Raw genomic sequence first — 17,652 nt, forward strand, 5'->3', positions numbered from 1 at the left:
AGACCACTATGCACAGCTTGGAGACAGAACTAAAGGTTTCCTTTATTTTTCTTTTTAAAAGGTATGCATAAAAGAAGATTGTAATGAGCTACACATTGTAAAGACCAGCACTATTAGGTGCCTGCATCTTTTTTACCCTACGCTTCAAAAGGCAACAAGATTAGGCGCTGGGATTATACAAATTGAAATTTGCAACTTTTAATAACCTTCGTACTCCTGCAGACAAATATCTGTCTCCCTGGCTCAACCCCTCCCCCATGCTTCCCAAGAAGGGAAAAGGAGTCAGATGTTGCCCTTGGAAACAAGAATTCATCAAACTATTCTGAGACATGCTGCTGAGAGAAACATAAGGAGAATGGAGCCTTCAGTTCCATATATGCGCCCATTCTGAATTTACTAGCTTTGCTGGTTGGTGTAAGAAACAGGGCAGAACAACTGAGGGAGCTGCTGCATTAGCAAACTGGACAAAGTATCCCTGTCGTTTATACTTCCCCACTGCACAACCGGGATGGAAACATTTGCTCTATTGGAAGGCAGTGATAAGGATGGATTTTTAAAGTTTCCATTTTTAAGTGAAAATGAAAGAAAAATGCTCTTCTAGATGTGTTGTGCCTTTGAGCTCCATTTGAAAAAAGAAAAAAAAAAGGCAGAGAAAGCTGCTGTGAAGGTCACCGAGTGAAAGAACTTCCTCAGGGCACAGAATAAATTAAATCCCAAGGAAAAAATAAAATGTGATTTCCAGAGTGTGAGGCACAAACTCCAAATGACAATGATTGACAGCCAAACTATATCCGTGCAATATCCAAGACTGCACGTTCTCATTTACCTCAGTGTAGCCAGCAAGCGCCCATTAAACATCCGTCTGATGCCCAAATTAACCTTCTTGGCAAACTGAAAGAGGCACAAACTATCATAATCAACCTTTCATTATCACAGCAGCCTCTAGTTAAAGGGTCAGAATAATTGTGCCATCAGAGCCTTGATTGTTTTCAATCAACAGACGGCTGGAGTGACAGCTCGGTGATGGAGGGGTCTGATGAAACCGCACCAGGCCTAATCAGAGCAGATGAAAGGAAGGCATGATTGGTGCAAATGCACAGTCGTGCCTCTCCTTTTCATTTACAATCTGAAATTACTCTTAAATTTGTGGGGCTTTTTTTTTTCCCTCCCTTATGAGTACCACTGAAAGAATGTTTGACTTATTATGAGTTCTGACAGTGCAGAGTTATAAAACACAGGTAGAGTTATCAGCTGAGGCTTTAAGTGGGTATTCAGCATAATTCTAACAAATTCACTCTTGAAAAGCACAAAATGACTGAAAAGGCTTCCAATGACCTAACCTCTCAGTGCTGTTCGATTAACAGACCCATTCATTCTGCTGGCATTCTAAATGATAAGAAGATAAAACCGAGGGCAGAAATACCCTGTAAATGTTTTCTCTCAACCCCTCTGCTCTGCTTACTTCAGTACTAGTTCCTCTGCCCCAAATCCTTACAGTTCTCGAAGAACACCACATTAAGACCTCAAAGAGCTCATCCATCAGAAGGTATGGATCAAGTAAGGGTGGTTTTGAGTTAAGAACATGAAGCTATACTGGGAACCACAGGGGTAGGAAAGACTGGAACCCACCAACCCTATGCTGATATCAAGAAGAATATTTGGGGAAAAGAAATAAAACTTTCTGTGATAGGCCAGGCTAAATTTGGCATAAAAGGGATTTGGAGAAAATTGAGACAATATACAGCTGCATTCATATAGCAACAATCCAGACTATAGACATTAATATCTTTAAAAATTTATAATGAATGAAATATACACTTGGAGTAGCAAAAATAAGTTCCTAACTTCTATTTTCTTCCTTAATCTTAGGATCAACCAGCCAATAATGAGAGTAATTATGATTCAGGTCAGTATTGCAAAACGAAGGAAAGTTTTTTAGCTGCAAAAATTAATATGCATGCAACCTGTGGTGTGCGTGTGTGTGTGTCTACCTGCAAGCGTGTGTATGGTGTGAACCCCACCTGTATATGTGTAAGAGACAGGGGAAAGGGTAGTTTTTAACCTCCCTACTCAAAATTTTTACATAAAACTTAGGCCATTTTATTTGCTAGAATGTGAGTTGGAACGATACGATAAGGGTACATAATTAACAAAGTAAAAAGAATTATTAAAAACAGCCGGGGGCTTCCCTGGTGGCGCAGTGGTTGAGAGTCCGCCTGCCGATGCAGGGGACACGGGTTTGTGCCCCGGTCCAGGAAGATCCCACATGCCGTGGAGCGGCTGGGCCCGTGAGCCATGGCCGCTGAGCCTGCATGTCCGGAGCCTGGGCTCCGCAACGGGAGAGGCCACAACAGTGAGAGGCCCGCGTACCGCAAAAAACAAACAAACAAAACAACAGCCTGGAATTTTCCATGAAATATTTAGCAAAATTTGTCCCCTCATAGTTAGACCTCATTTTATGGGTTAATTGCTCACAGCAAAAGTATTGAGAATGCACAAAATTCCCATAGTTCTACTTACATGTAAATATACCTCAAGCAGGATATTACTACATCTGTCATATGACTTTCTGTAGCATTTCAAAGTTTTCATTTTGACTGTTTTTACAGGAGACAATTCTCAAAGGAAGATATCTGGCACATGGTTAAAACACAAGTATTTTCCAAATCCATCCTTGTTCTCCCACCAATTCCTTAAGCACCCCATCCTTCAGTAGTCACCTTACTTCTCATGTGCACATAGGCGCCCCCAGCAAGCTTTATCGATGACCGGGCTCTGTCATCTCCTGAGGGCTTCGTTCTTCTCCCAGACTGGCACTGGCTTTTAAGGCACAACTTCCTTCTGCCCGGAAGGTAGTTTGTATATTGGTCAAATAGGAGTGGCTCTGGGATACTGACAGCACATGGGATTTAAAAGATCTCCTGTTCACAGAACAGGAGGATGAAAAACAGGCCGACCTGGGTCAGTACCTGTTCTAACCTCTCGAATCCAAGAGGTGTGGAATTCATCATTCGAAAGCACTACACAGCCCCTCTACATGGCCTAAATTGTACAAGAGATGAAAAGAGCAGAAAGATTCTTCAGGGGACCTGGCAACCTGACAAATCAACCCCTTTGTTTACTCTTATTTACTCTTTCTATTGGGCTTCACTCCAGAGTATACAGTCCCAGCAGTGGGCAGAATAAGAAATCACTTACAGCCCTCGGCAGGTTCAATGTCATTCTCACAGCCAAACAGAGGGACGCCTAAAGTCTATCTGTCTCTTAACCAAGCGTCGTCCTTTCTGAATGGAGAAGTCTAGTTTTACTTTCAGCTGTGAGTAATTTTCCATTGTGATTGGCTGACCTATAGTCAATTTAGTATAATTAATGCCAAATTATATTGTAATTCACCTAGAATTACAAATTAAAAGCTATATTAAGAGCAAATGAATTAATCAAATTAATGATACTATGCTCACTTGTTTTAAAGTGTTAATAAGACAGGTCCTCCTAAAACGTTTAAACTTCAGTGCACCATCCATCACTACTTCAATTACCTGATTTCCTTGCGTAGCCAGAGGAGGTGGCATGTGGGCATTTCTCATCAACAAGAACACACACAAAGAAGATAAGTGCATTCAGCCACCAGCTGGCCCGGCTCTTTTTAGCTTCTGTTCTTGAAGCATAAGTAATATCTGTGCCACTTACTGGAACTGACTTGCAATACTTCCTGTCGGGACTTCCCTGGTGGTCCAGTGGTTCACCTGCCAATGCACGGGACACAGTTTCGAGCCCTCGTCCAGGAAGATCCCATATGCCGCAGAGCAACTAAGCCCATGTGCCACAACTACTGAGACTGTGCTCTAGAGCCCATGAGTCACAACTACTGAGCCCGCATGCCACAACTACTGAAGCCCACGCTCCTAGAGCCCATGCTCCGCAACAAGAGAAGCCACCACAGTGAGAAGCCTGAGCACCGCAACTAGAGAAAGCCCACACACAGCAACGAAGACCCAATGTAGCCAAAAATAAAGAAATAAATAATAAAAATAAATTAATTATAAAAGAAATTTTTAAAAAAATACTTCCTATAGACAAAGGGGAACAATGCAAAAACCTGTGCTATTTATCTTTAGAACCCATCAAATATTTTTTTTTCCTAAGAGAATTTTTCTTCCTGGTTATGTTTTGTCTACCAGAATATTGAAATCTGTTTTCATTCCTCCAGTGTGGCATCTCAAGTAACAAAGAGGCAGTCAGATTAAGGAGAACCTCACCACAGAGAATGCATTACTCTGTACTGTGGACACAAAAGAAGTCTAAGAATTATCTTTATCTCTGAAGGCTGCCCAGATTACTCTCTTAGAATAGCCACCTTTCCCCTCCAGGTGTGTTGAGTTGAGAGATGTTCTTCCTCGTTTTCACTTGTAGCAGAAGTCCTGGAGGCAGGAGTGGGAGAAGCAGGGTGTAAGGATGTCAGTATTCAACAATAAATGCCAAGGCTTCCCCAGACTTCTCTTTGGAATATAAACAAGTCTAGAGCCTCCAGGTCGTTCCACAGCTAAGTTTAGATCCTCTCCTCTAGAATGCCCAGAACAGGTGATCTCCATGGTCTGACGTGGCCAACTGGCATGAACACCGTGGCCAGCAAGCACTCAACTGGCTTGATAAGGATTCCTATAGAAATAGTTTGGCGATGCAGGACACGGGGCACAGGCTCATTTCTATTGGAAAGAGACTAACATTTATCAATACTAATGAATTAATATTTTTCTCCCTTTCTCTTAAACCCCATATCTAGGCCATCACCCAGCTGTCAATTTCTGCTGCATAAATTTCTCAATTTCAATATTCAGGTATAAAATGAAGATATCATGATGAATCATTTCCATTTGTTCCATCCACACTCTAACAACAGTCTGCAGACTTCCCACCACGCAGTCTGTAGGGCTGCAGCAGAAATAACCACGCTCTAGGTTCTTCTTCACACTGATTTAAATCTCTTGATCAGATTTTTTTTTTTTTTTTTTTTTTTTTTTTGCGGTACGCGGGCCTCTCATTGTTGTGGCCTCTCCCATTGCGGAGCACAGGCTCCGGACGCGCAGGCTCAGCGGCCATGGCTCACGGGCCCAGCCGCTCCGCGGCATGTGGGATCTTCACGGACAGGGGCACGAACCCATGTCCCCTGCATCGGCAGGCGGACTCTCAACCCCTGCGCCACCAGGGAAGCCCTCTTGATCGGATTTTTAAGTGATCCTCCCTTATGGGCTTTCTCTTCCTGCTTCATACTTTATCACTTTATACCCTGAAGGAATGAAAAGTGGTTCCCTACCTCTGCCAGAATTCGCCATTCACTCCTTCTCAACAAACCATCTAGGGCCTCAATTTTCCAGGCTCTGATAAAGAAAGACCCTCAGCAACACTTTCTTGTATGACTTTTATTAGAGTCATTTTTGCAACTTCCCAGAGCTGCACAACAGGTGAAAGTGAAAATTGGTAATTTATTAGGAAACGTATACTGCTGGTTCACTCATTATAGAGTAATATGACCACTTTGACTTTCGAGAAGATGTATCAGGTACTTTGAGTTTCTGTTTTCTTAGAGACTTGGAGTATTTGAAGAGAATACAGTGAGACCCACATTGAAACCGTACTGTGAAGGGAGTCAACCATTTATCCTCTGTGAGTTTCCATTTCCTCACTTGTTAAAATCTGGGTAATACTTGCCTTATCAACCTTAACGAGGCTGATGAGAGACTTGAATGAGACTATGTGTGCAAAAATGCTTAAAAAGTATAAAGCTCTCTAAGGACTGTAAAAATTATCATTGCTGCTATTATTATTGATGAACTTCTATGCCTAGCCTCGAGGTTTCTACCTCATGTTTAGCATATAGTTGGGTTTTATTTTTATATCCCTGATAACCCAGGTAGCAGCAATATTACTGCCAGCTACCAATGCATAAGTAATATTTTCCAGTCATCTTTTTCCTTCTCACAGTAGCAACAACAAAAATATCAGTCTGGAAACAACATGAATCACAATGAAAATTAGAAGCAGAGAACATAAACATGTTATATCTCATAAATCACCTTGTTGTTCTGTTATGCTCATTTAAGAAAAAAAAAAAAAGGAAGGAAAAAGAACTATTAACTCATGGGAACAGCAGCACATAAATACAAGTCAGGTCTCCGTATTTTCTGATAATCACTGCCCCTCACAGCTACTTGACAACATAGGATCAGCTGGAGCAAAGTCCCTCTGAAATAAATGTGTCACGTGTCTCGCAAAGGCACATGCTCCAGACAAACAACAGCAAGGCCACTAGTCAAGCTCCTCAGGGATGAGTCCTCCCAGAGGAATCAGCTGCATGTAGATCAGGACGAATGACTAAATATACACTCTGGCAGCTCCGAGCACCAAGCCCTGAAATAGCAGACACACTCAGTGTCCAGCTGGGGGCGCTCCAAGGATCAAACATCCTCCGGGCACAGCACTATTTGGGATGTGAACAAACCACTATTTATTCTCTTCACTAACATTTAGTAAAAAGGAAATGGAGATATCCTCATCACATTTGTAGAAAAGACTGTAGCTACCTGGGAGGGACTGCCAGAAGTTTCAGGAAGAAAATTGAGAAGTGGTACACATTTAATTACTTTAAGGAATGGTAAGTAAAAAAATAAAACGAGATATCATGAAGAAGCCCAGAAAGTGCCTCTCCAAAAAAAAAAAAAAGTAATGAGACATGCATATATGAAATTAAACTGAGGAAGGGTGCAGATATGATGAAAAATTGCAATTTGGGCGGGGGGATGAGGGAATGAGAGTTCTCAGGTCACAGTATTTTATGCCATTTCTAGTTACCAAGGTCCTAGCATTAAGAATGAGGACACCACTTAGCGGAATTTTTTGATTAAATGGTCACCCGCAGTTTGATTTCTTTGAGGCTTGGACTGTACTACAGGGATTGCCAAAGGTTTGCAAAGCTGTTTAGAGGACACATACAATGAACAAGAATTACCAATGAAAAGAGCACTGAAGAAAAGGCAAAGGGACACTGTGGGGTGTTGAAATGTCCAAACAAAAGGATTTCATTTTCCAATCCACCCATATCATTTCAACACGGCCAAAATTAGCACAGAAATCACTACTCTATTTGGCACAGGTCAGTCTCCACTGGGAAGGAATCGGGCGCAGGGGGAAAGAATAGCAAGTGGAAAGTTCCACATCAGACTCTGTGAGATCCATGATAGCAGGGCCACATGGGACCTTTCTGCAACCGACTGCCCAGAACCCATCACGCAGCAGCAGCAGCGGTGCTTGAGAGCACGCGACTGGCTGGAGTAGACACTCGATGACTCTTTAAAATGAATGAAAGATTGAATTTAGCACATGGAGCAAAGAGTCAGAGATAGCAACATGACACAGGCATGAAGGCAGGCAGAGCTGGCCATTACCCCTTCAATCTGCAGACACTACACCAGAGAACAGGAATGGCCAAACCCTTCCTCATTTCTCTTAAAGTCATGGGATTAATTTGATGCACCTCTCCGTCCACCACGTCCAAGCATTTTTGCACTTCTATTATGAATTTAGAAGCTGTGGACCAAAGTGGGAAAAACCCAAGAATTAAAAGACGTGAATTTGATTTCTAGCTTTGTTACCTCAGTTTCCCATTTGTGACACAAAGCAAAGGAGTGCAAAGCAATGCGAGATGAAGAAGCACTCTGGAAACTGTGATGTGATATTCAAATGTGAAGTATTATGATAGTATTGTTGGACACACAGTACTGTTTGAAGTCCTTGCTTCTCCCTGGCCAGATGTGCATTTGGGACAGTTTATCATCTAAGAGATAAAAGACGAAAGCTGAGTACGTCACTAGTGTCCTCTATTTTCCAACTATAAAGGGATAGTAGCTTTTTGTTTGGGTTCACTTTCTGGGACTCCTTTTGAGGAAAATGATTAAATCAAACTCTAAGGTGGGTAGTTTGTGGAGTACATAAAAGCCCAGGAGGGGCTTGTCAAAAAAAAAATCACCGCATCTGAGGCTGTTGACTACTCTAAACAGTGTGTGACTTACGTCTCTAGAGATATAAAGTGAATGTGTTATTAACAGATGCTAAGGTCTGATCTTGTCTGACATCAGTGATGTGACCAGTGAATTGTTTGGTTCTGTTATCCATTGAAGTCCAGGCAAAGTTAGACTCAAAATATAAGGAGGAGCCCTCAACCCAAGGTTAATAAAGGAAGAAAATCACTGACATATGTACTATCCTTATAAAATAGAAAGATAAGGACTTCCCTGGTGACACAGTGGTTAAGAATCTGCCTGCCAATGCAGGGGACACGGGTTCAACCCCTGGTCTCGGAAGATCCCACATGCCACAGAGCAGCTAAGCCCACGCGCCGTAACTACTGAGCCTGCGCTCTAGAGCCCATGAGCCACAATTACTGAGCCTACGCTCTAGAGCCTGTGAGCCACAACTACTGAAGCTTGCACGCCTAGAGCCCTTGCTCCGCAACAAGAGAAGCCACCACAATGAGAAGCCCCCGCACAGCAACAAAGAGTAGCCCCCGCTCACCGCAACTAGAGAAAGCCCACGCACAGCAACAAAGACCCAATGCAGCCAAAAATTAATTAATTTTTAATTAATTTTTTTAAAGTAAGATAAGTCCTCTTCACTAAAAGTAGGAAGCAGTTAATAGATTAATAATTAAAGGTAAATAAAACTCCACATTCAGAAATAAAGTTAAGATAAATCTCTTTAACCTAATAATTGAACACTTTTATAAAGCTTTTTACCCCAGGATCTAGCTTCTAACACTGTGCCCAGCATAATACCCATTTGTACTTCCACAAACTATCCATTTTTAAATGTCCTTCTTGTTTCTGCTTCTTCAGAGATGAAATAATAATCCAGAGAGCTAGACAATGGTTTAAAATCAGAAGGATCCCTCCCAATTGGGGTTAGACCTGGAGAGGGAAATGGAGTTAGCTCACCTGTACCCTGCCTTACATTCCATGGTTTGGGGCATTTAGTAGGTGCTCAATAAATACTGATGGATGGACAGCCACACTTTCTCCCTACGCTAGCAAATATAAGAAATTACATTATATTCAGGTTTTTCTACAAACTGTACTCTCATGGAAAGTAATCTCCTCCTCATTCTCGGAAAGGAGAACCTGAGATATAAAAGGCGGAGAATGTACTTTCCTGAGAAAAAACAGATTAGCCAGCACTTCCTATGAAATGAAAACAGACCTAATATGTGGGAGTGGTATGGAACTGTTTCATGATTTCACTCTAAGTTTTAGAGCAGTACCCCCTGGCTCAGTAGTCTGAAAATATACGTTGACTCTAACAAGAGAAATTTAACAGGGCCTTGTTGAAACCAAATCCCAAGTCAAAGCTAAAACCCAAAAGCAAAATACAATAGTGGAGATTTGCCAGGTCACGGATGCCAGTGACCTCATGCCCCATGTTTCTTCCTCGGCTGATTTGCTCATTTTTTAGTCTCCTCTTTCCTTGAGCCCAATAACCAATTTAGTGTCTTTCATCTGCAACCTGAGAAATTACTGGCCTTGAACCCTAAGACCAAACTGTTGAGCTGAATCGAACTGAACTTTTTTAAAAAAGGATTTTTTGAGGGGACTTCTCTGTCCTTATATATCCAAAGTGTGTACATGCTATGGAGAACAGTATGGAGGTTCCTTAAAAAGCTAAAAATAGAACTACCATATAACGCAGCAATCCCACTACTGGGCATATACCCTGAGAAAACCATAATTCAAAAAGAGTCATGTACCACAATGTTCACTGCAGCACTATTTACAATAGCCAGGACATGGAAGCAACCTAAGTGTCTATCTACAGATGAATGGATAAAGAAGATGTGGCACATATATACAATGGAATATTACTTCAGCCATAAAAAGAAATGAAACTGAGTTATTTGTAGTGAGGTAGATGGACCTAGAGTCTGTCATACAGAGTGAAGTAAGTCAGAAAGAGAAAAACAAATACCGTATGCTAACACATATATATGGAATCTAAAAAAAAAAAAAATGGTTCTGAAGAACCTAGAGGCAGGACAGAAATAAAGACGCAGACGCAGAGAACGGACTTGAGGACACGGGGAGGGGGAAGGGTAAGCTGGGACGAAGTGAGAGAATATGTATACGTACGGCTGATTCACTTTCTTATACAGCAGGAACAACACTGTAAAGCAATTATACTCCAATAAAGATGTTAAAAAAAAAGTGTGTATATGGGGCAGTACCTACATTACCTGTGAATATAAAGTGAAGTTAACGAATTAGACCAAGTAGTTTCAGGCTATGGAAGGGAGAAAAAAAATGTCTAGGAGGGATGAAGAAGGCTTCTGTGAGAGAGGACACAAGATAAAGTTTTAAAAGGTCAGATGGAAAAAAAGAGGAGACAAAAAGCACGATCTTGGGGGATTTCATAGGTTTCCAAATCCACAGAATGGTTATCATGGACTGCAGCACATTTTAGCAGGAAAGGGACTGGATAAGGGACAGCAGGAAAAAGTAAAAAAAAAAAAAAAAAAAAAGTTTGTTCCCTGAGGATAACTTGATGGTTCTTATGACACATCTTTAGAGCCAAACTGCATGAAGTCTGGTGAATAGTAAAATATTGGGCCTTTTGCCAAATAAAGGGAATATCTCAGATTACATTATCAGTAGATTAGATAGTGGAAGAGCCACATGAGTAGATGTGTGTGTGTATGTTTGCTGCATTCTCACATAAGTTACCAGTTGCACATAATCAAACAGCACTACCCCTCCATCCGCTTTTCTATTACTTGTCCTACTTTGTGCCAATTTCCGTTTTTCTCCCCAACACCCCTTGTTTCACTGTTCTTCTTTAAGACATGGGATAGGGATTTGTCAAAGTCAATGAGCACTTTATTACAGTGAGAACGTTCCGTAATGAACAATTCAGCAATTTAATGAGATTCTGTAGATCTGTCTCCAGCCTGTCCATCAAGTTTCACTTCTATAAAGCACCCCGACACTAATCTTCTGGCATACCCAATCTGCACCCTGGGCTGAATATTAGATTCTTCCATGGTATATTGCATTACTAGTATAACCTCAGCAAAAATGATGAACTTAACTATACTTGAAGCAATATAACTGGACTGATTTGATTTTTATCTATTGGGTTGAGTGTGAGGGAATTACTTATTTACTAAGATAAAGCAAAAACAGTTTCTTATTGCCTGCTGAATGACTAAATTGATAATATTTATGTGAGTCTTTTTTAATCCTTTCTTGAGGACCAGGTATAAAAAAACATTGCCTGCAGCAGAAAGCATCTTTTGAAATTCTACATTATAAAATTAGTAACATATTTAGAGAGGCAATTATGATAACTTTTTTTTTTTTTTTTTTTTTTGCGGTACGCGGGCCTCTCACTGTTGTGGCCTCTGCCGATGTGGAGCACAGGCTCCGGACACGCAGGCTCAGCGGCCATGGCTCACAGGCGCAGCCGCTCCGCGGCAAGTGGGATCTTCCCAGACCGGGGCACAAACCCGTGTCCCCTGCATCGGCAGGCGGACTCTCAACCACTGCACCACCAGGGAAGCCCTATGATAACTTTTATGTGAATAGTATGGAATTTTGGGGCCACTCACACATCTGTACATTACCATGTCGATATCGGGCAGTGCCTTCAACTGTGCCACAAGAAGAGAAGCCACAAGGATGGTTGGCTCACATCTCAATCAGGTTAATTAAATACAGAATTCATTTTAAGTCTTTGTTTTTCCCTTTGGGAAGGAAAGAAAAATTTGGCAGTTCCTCACTTTGAACTGACCAGAGTAATTCTGATGATTTGCGTTTTCCATAGATAATTAAAATTCATACCAAAAACTCACTCTCACCAACACATTTGATCTCTGCCTGAACAACCATTATGAGAAATACCTAAGAAGCAGAAAATAATTTATGGCTTGTATTTTTTCACTGATATTTTCTTCTCAAGACAGCGTGGAATACTGGAGAGATGAGGGCAGGTGTCAACAAATCTGGATGTGAAGGCTGGCTCTGCTCTGTAACCCTGAGGCAAGACACTGAAGCCTCGTTTTGCTTGTCTGGAGGATGGAATGATAACAACCATCCTTCAGGCCTGTTGTGATGATAAGCTAGTAAGTCTGCAAAGAGCCCGGGTCCTGAAAGGCCCTCAGTACACTGCAGGCCTTATTATCCTCACTGGTGGAAGCAACAGTGAAGAGGGAAGTTGCTGATTAAAGTAAGATAAAGAAAGAACTAAGGGAAGGTTTCCCTGGTGGCGCAGTGGTTGAGTGTCTGCCTGCCGATGCAAGGGACATGGGTTCATGCCCCGGTCCGGGAAGATCCCACATGCTGCGGAGCGGCTGGGCCCGTGAGCCATGGCTGTTGAGCCTGCGCGTCTGGAGCCTGTGCTCCACAACAGGAGAGGCCACAACAGTGAGAGGCTCGCGTACTGCAAAAAAAAAAAAAAAAAAGAAAGAAAGAAAGAAAGAAGGGAGAAAGGCACTGGGAAAATTAGCAATCAGTAGAATCAGATGCTGATAATTAACAGCTACCTATGACTCCATTTTGTCCAGAATTAAAGTATTCTCTGAATGTCATTTGATAAGACACAAGGTATTTATTGCCTTATCAGCTAATAGACGACTTCATATTTTCCCTTGTATTCTGTATATAAATATTTTTCAAATGATCATGAAATCTTGAAAGTATGGCACCCTAGAAGTAACAGGATGGCTTAGCCACTGCTTCAGAGTAAGACAGACAGTATAAGAAGCAGTGGAAGATGGGCTCTGACTGTTTCCCAAAGACACCGTGTGGATTGTTCAAGGATAGTCACTGGGGATGAGCAGAAATGGATTTCAATTGAATAATCAAATTGAAAACACAAAACATCCTCCTGTCCCCTAGGCAAAGGGTATCTGAAAAGAATGCTATGTCAGGTGAAAAAGCAGGGCTTCGGAAAATAGCAATGAATGCAGAATGAACTAAGGAGGGAGATTTTTCCACCGTCAAGGGAGGAGAGCTTCCTCTCATTTAAGGTCCCAGCTGCTCTCTGCTGCAACAAAGAAATGTTTCTGAATTGTTTCCAGGAAAGCCCAGAATTTATTCTGATTCCATTGGTCTTAAATAGGCATAAATACCACTTTAACAATCCATCCTTCTCATATTCAGTTTAAGTAACTCTGTTTCGCAGGGGAATAAAAACCCTTGACTCTTTCTGATGTAACCACCTTTGGTTCTGGGAAACCACGGTGAGGGTGTGAGGAATCTCACCTGCGACTCCCTGAGTTAAGCTGAGTGGGCTGAGGCCTCCAGCTTCAAGGGCTGGTGTTCTCCAGTTACTTGCCCATCCCGGAACACTGACTTCTAAGACTTCGATTCCAACGTGGACCAAACCAGACAAAATGTCGTCGTTCCTCAACCCTTTAACATTTAATCATTCCTTTTAATCATGACTTCACGCCCAAAGAGGACCCATGCAGAGTGCCCTTACCTGCCATATCTGCTGTTCACTCAAGGAGGTCAGGCGGTCGCTCTTCAGGACCTCCTGAAGCAGACAATAAGGGAGCGTTAGAATGTCTTCTGGGCGACTCTTCAGGAGCTCAGAGAGATGTTTCACTAAGAAATCGATCACTGCCTTCTCCAACAAAGTGAGGTTAAAGAGGTCAGCAAGTCTGTACAGATCCAAGTAATTAAAGCTATTTAATTCCTGGTGCCAAAAAAAAAAAAAAAAATGGAGAAAAGATCTCTTAGAAATCAATCCAAGAAAGAGCAAGCAAGAAATTCAGACTGACTCCCTCAAGTCTGCATGACAGGAGTGGGAGAAAGGGAACTGCGCTCCACTGATAATGTAAACAGCAACAACATCCGCAATTATACGGCTCTGGGCAGGGAACTGTTGTTCTAGAATTTAACGTTTTTCCTTACTTTGCCCCTCTTAAAACCAATATACTTAAAGACATCTTAGAAAAGGGACCGAAAGGGGTTTCTGGTTTTACTGGCTAAAATGTTACTTTGCAACTTTTTAGAAACATTTTACCAAAGAAAACAATTTGTCTACCATATTTTACAGCTTTCAGGTGGTAAGTTTTTTCTACTAAAGATAATATGAGGGCGGGTAGAGTGGGAGCCATGACTAGATGACAAAAACTATAGCCCTACTCTTTTTCTAAAACTTCAAATTAAGTACAAATTTGAGCTAAAAACAACCTATCCTGACTTAATGAGCTAAAACAAAGATTTTTACATGTAAAGTCTCAGGAAATGAAGACATCTCACAGATTCCTGTCCTGAATAATTCTATATTGAATCCACCTGAGATGGACGATTTATAATTGTTCTTTGCTTTTTGTTGTCCTCAAAAATTCAGGCAATCAATGACAATCTTTTCAAAGAGTTTCTATAGCAATGCTCCATTGTGGGGGGATTCTACCTGTTTCTACAAGTTCTCAAACTCAGAGCCAGAGCTCTAAAATAATGCCCCCAGAGAGCCAGGACACCTGTGAAAACTTTGCCTTGTAACTCTGCAAGAACCATAGTGGGCATGCAGGTTTGTTGATAGAAAACTTACCTATTTCAAGTAGATTGAGAGTGGGCTGTGTCCTAGTTTTCCCTCATTTTCAACTTGCAATTATTATTACAATATTTTCTAGTAACTTAAGGAATGCAGAATACCATCAGATAGCTATTTTACTCCATTGATTTATTAAGTATTTTCAACATACTTATCCCTTTTCCTAGTAATTTAACAGTATTAAGAACTCTTTCTAAAATCTTTATTTTCTATTTTAATGTATCTGTTTCCATAAAATTTTAAGGTTTAAAGGAATATGTTCTAAATCGGCACTGTCCAACATGGTAACCACTGGCCACATGTGGCTACTGGGCATTTGAAATGTGGCTAGTGTGATTTGAGATGTGCTGTGTTAAATATATACTGAAAGCAAGGAGTAAGAAAAATAGAATATAAAATGTCTCATTAATAATTTTTACATTGATTGTATGTTGAAATGATATTATTCTGAATATAGTGGATTAAATATATTATTATCATTAATTTCACCTGTTTCTTTTTACTTTTTAATGCAGCTACTAGAAAATTTAAAATTAACATATGTGGCTTCCATTAAGTTTCTATTGTACAATGCTGTTCTAAATAATGTATAATGAAGAAAGTGTAAAAACAGATCTCAGAGAAACAGCTGCATCATCACCACAGCTACCTGATTCTTTTGTTCATTTGTTTTGTTTTGTTTTACTTTAGATTCTATTTCTTTTGGTGCGAGATGACACTTTAATTACATTACTAACAGGAGTCAAGCTAGATGATTTCAGGAATCAGCCATAACATTCTGGCTCTTAATAGCTCTACTGGCCAACACAATTGAAAAGGAATAAATACTTATCTATAAAATGAAGTTTACCACAGTTGACCACTAAAATCCATTACAACTCAAATTTCTAAGGGTCCACTCATAGCCATTCAATTAAAATATCTGGGCTTCCCATCCAGCAGATTTTATCAAAGGAATACTACATATTTTGCCTCCAGCATCAGGTTTTTCAAGTAATGTTTAAACTTATTCTTCAGATCTTACTTTTTCCTATTGGTAAATTCTACTACGGGAGGAAAGAAGATGTAACCCTTGCACATGGAGCTTCCACAACGAACTTTAGGACCATCTCCTCGGGATGAATACGTTATTTCTGGTCAATACATCTATGAAGCCAGTTTAACTGCTCCAGGACCCTGGATACGATTTCAGTGTCCCAGTAAGTCACTCTGCAGTCCCCCAGACGCGTGATGGGGGTCGGGGAGCGATGTCAGTGCCTTTCAGGTACCCTGGGCGCATGCGCAAGCCCTGGTTCAAGGTCCTAGGGCAGCGCCCAGCCGCATCACACAGAAAGATGAGCATACAGAGGCGGAAACAAGCAAGCTCTGTAAAGTAAAAGGTGGACAGGCACAGCTGAGGAACAGTGTTTTTTTCCCCACTCGTTCTGTCAAAAAGACGTATACGTCTATGAGTTTGGGGCTGGATTATGTAGCAGCAATCAAATATTCTTTATTAAGCAACTTTATATCTTTGTATAGAGACACTGGGTTTCTTCTGATTAGAAGCCTGCAACTTAAATACAGGCCAATTCAAAACTGCAGACAACCAGAGAATTAATTTAATTTAATACAGAATTTTAAAAAGTGTGCTTTTCTGCTGTGTTTCTTTTGAATGTAATTATTTAATGCCTGCTTCCACAGTCCTGAAATGTTTTTGTTTCCTAAGGGTATAATTTTATATAACTCCCAAATCCAATCTAACACAGCGTTTGATATTAGTGGAGAACTAAGGCTAAATGCACAAGTGTCAATGGCTAAGTGAAGAGCAAAGGGGAACTAAACTGACACATACCCAGCAGTTAAAAGTCTGCTCCTGGACTTCCTTGGTGGTGCAGTGGTAAAGAATCCGCCTGCCAAAGCAGGGGACACAGGTTTGAGCCCTGATGTGGGAAGATCCCACATGACCCGGAGCAATTAAGCCCGTGCGCCACAACTACTGAGCTTGCGCTCTAGAGCCCGCCAGCCACAACTACGGAAGCCCATGCGCCTAGAGCTCACGCTCCGCAACAAGAGAAACCACCGCAATGAGAAGCCCCGCGCACCACGACAAAGAGTAGCCCCCGCTCGCTGCACCTAGAGAAAGCCCATGCACAGCAATGAGGACCCAACACAGCCAAAAATAAATAATTTTTTAAAAGTCTGCTCCCTATCTTTACCTTTTCATTTCTCCTCTCTTCTGCTTAAAAACATAATTTCCCCAAATCTCCTGTGCTTTTTATGTATGTCAAAGGTTTCCGTTCCCCTTGCCATGCATACTTAGCACCTCGGTAGTTACACTGTGTAAACTGGGGAGTTGGGGGGAAAAAGAAAACCTTCATTGAGGTCTTGATACCACAATATACGTTCCTCGTACTGGAGCCAATGTGTTTATGTGAGTCTTAAGCAAAATCATCACTTCTTGTTCTTTTGGCTAAGACCATATGCAAGCAAAATAATCACCAATAATGCTGCTTTTAAGGATTCCCATTAATGTGATTAAGGAGGTGGGAAGCAATGGTTAAACTGCATTAAATGCTCACCCGTAATACTCTGCATGGAAAAAAAAGCATCACTGTTATGAAAGTAGTGCCATTATGTTTCTGGTTACAAAAAGTAATAAATTTGTCCATTTCATAAAATTCAGGAAGTACAAAGTATGGAAAAGAAAACAAAAATGATTCATATTTCTCCATGCAGAGATAATCACTATTAATGCTTTTGTATATATTTCTGGACTCTTTTGAAAGAAGTCTTTTATATATCAAAGAAAGAGAAAGAACAATTGTATTCAGGAACAGAACAAACTGTCAACAGCCATAGGCACTTGGAGGCAACCCAGGTTGGTGGAGAAGAGCAAAGGCCATAGAATCAGGTAGACCTGGTTCAAATCCAGTGCAAATTCTTATCGTTGGCTGTGACCCTGGGTCAGTCACTGATCCTCTGTTATTCCCCATTTACGAAATGGAGAGTTCACCCAGTTCATAGGGTCATTGTGGAGATAATGAATCAAGAGCACTTACCGCACGGCTTGGC

At 41.1% G+C, this 17,652-nt stretch overlaps 1 protein-coding gene across 1 annotated transcript in view; it reads right to left on the reverse strand.

The window, feature by feature from the left end:
• Positions 1–17,652, reverse strand: part of KLHL32 (kelch like family member 32) — a gene marked incomplete at its 3' end in the record, with an annotated part of 230,609 nt that overhangs the window by 67,477 nt on the left and 145,480 nt on the right. Inside the window, exon 6 of the mRNA XM_082856034.1 lies at positions 13,522–13,737. Within this exon, the coding sequence (XP_082712160.1) occupies positions 13,522–13,737 (216 nt within the window). The remainder of the gene's footprint in view (positions 1–13,521; positions 13,738–17,652) is intronic.

This window comes from Leucopleurus acutus, assembly GCF_964270905.1.
Source record: "Leucopleurus acutus genome assembly, chromosome: 15".
NCBI classification, from domain to species: Eukaryota; Metazoa; Chordata; class Mammalia; order Artiodactyla; family Delphinidae; genus Leucopleurus; species Leucopleurus acutus.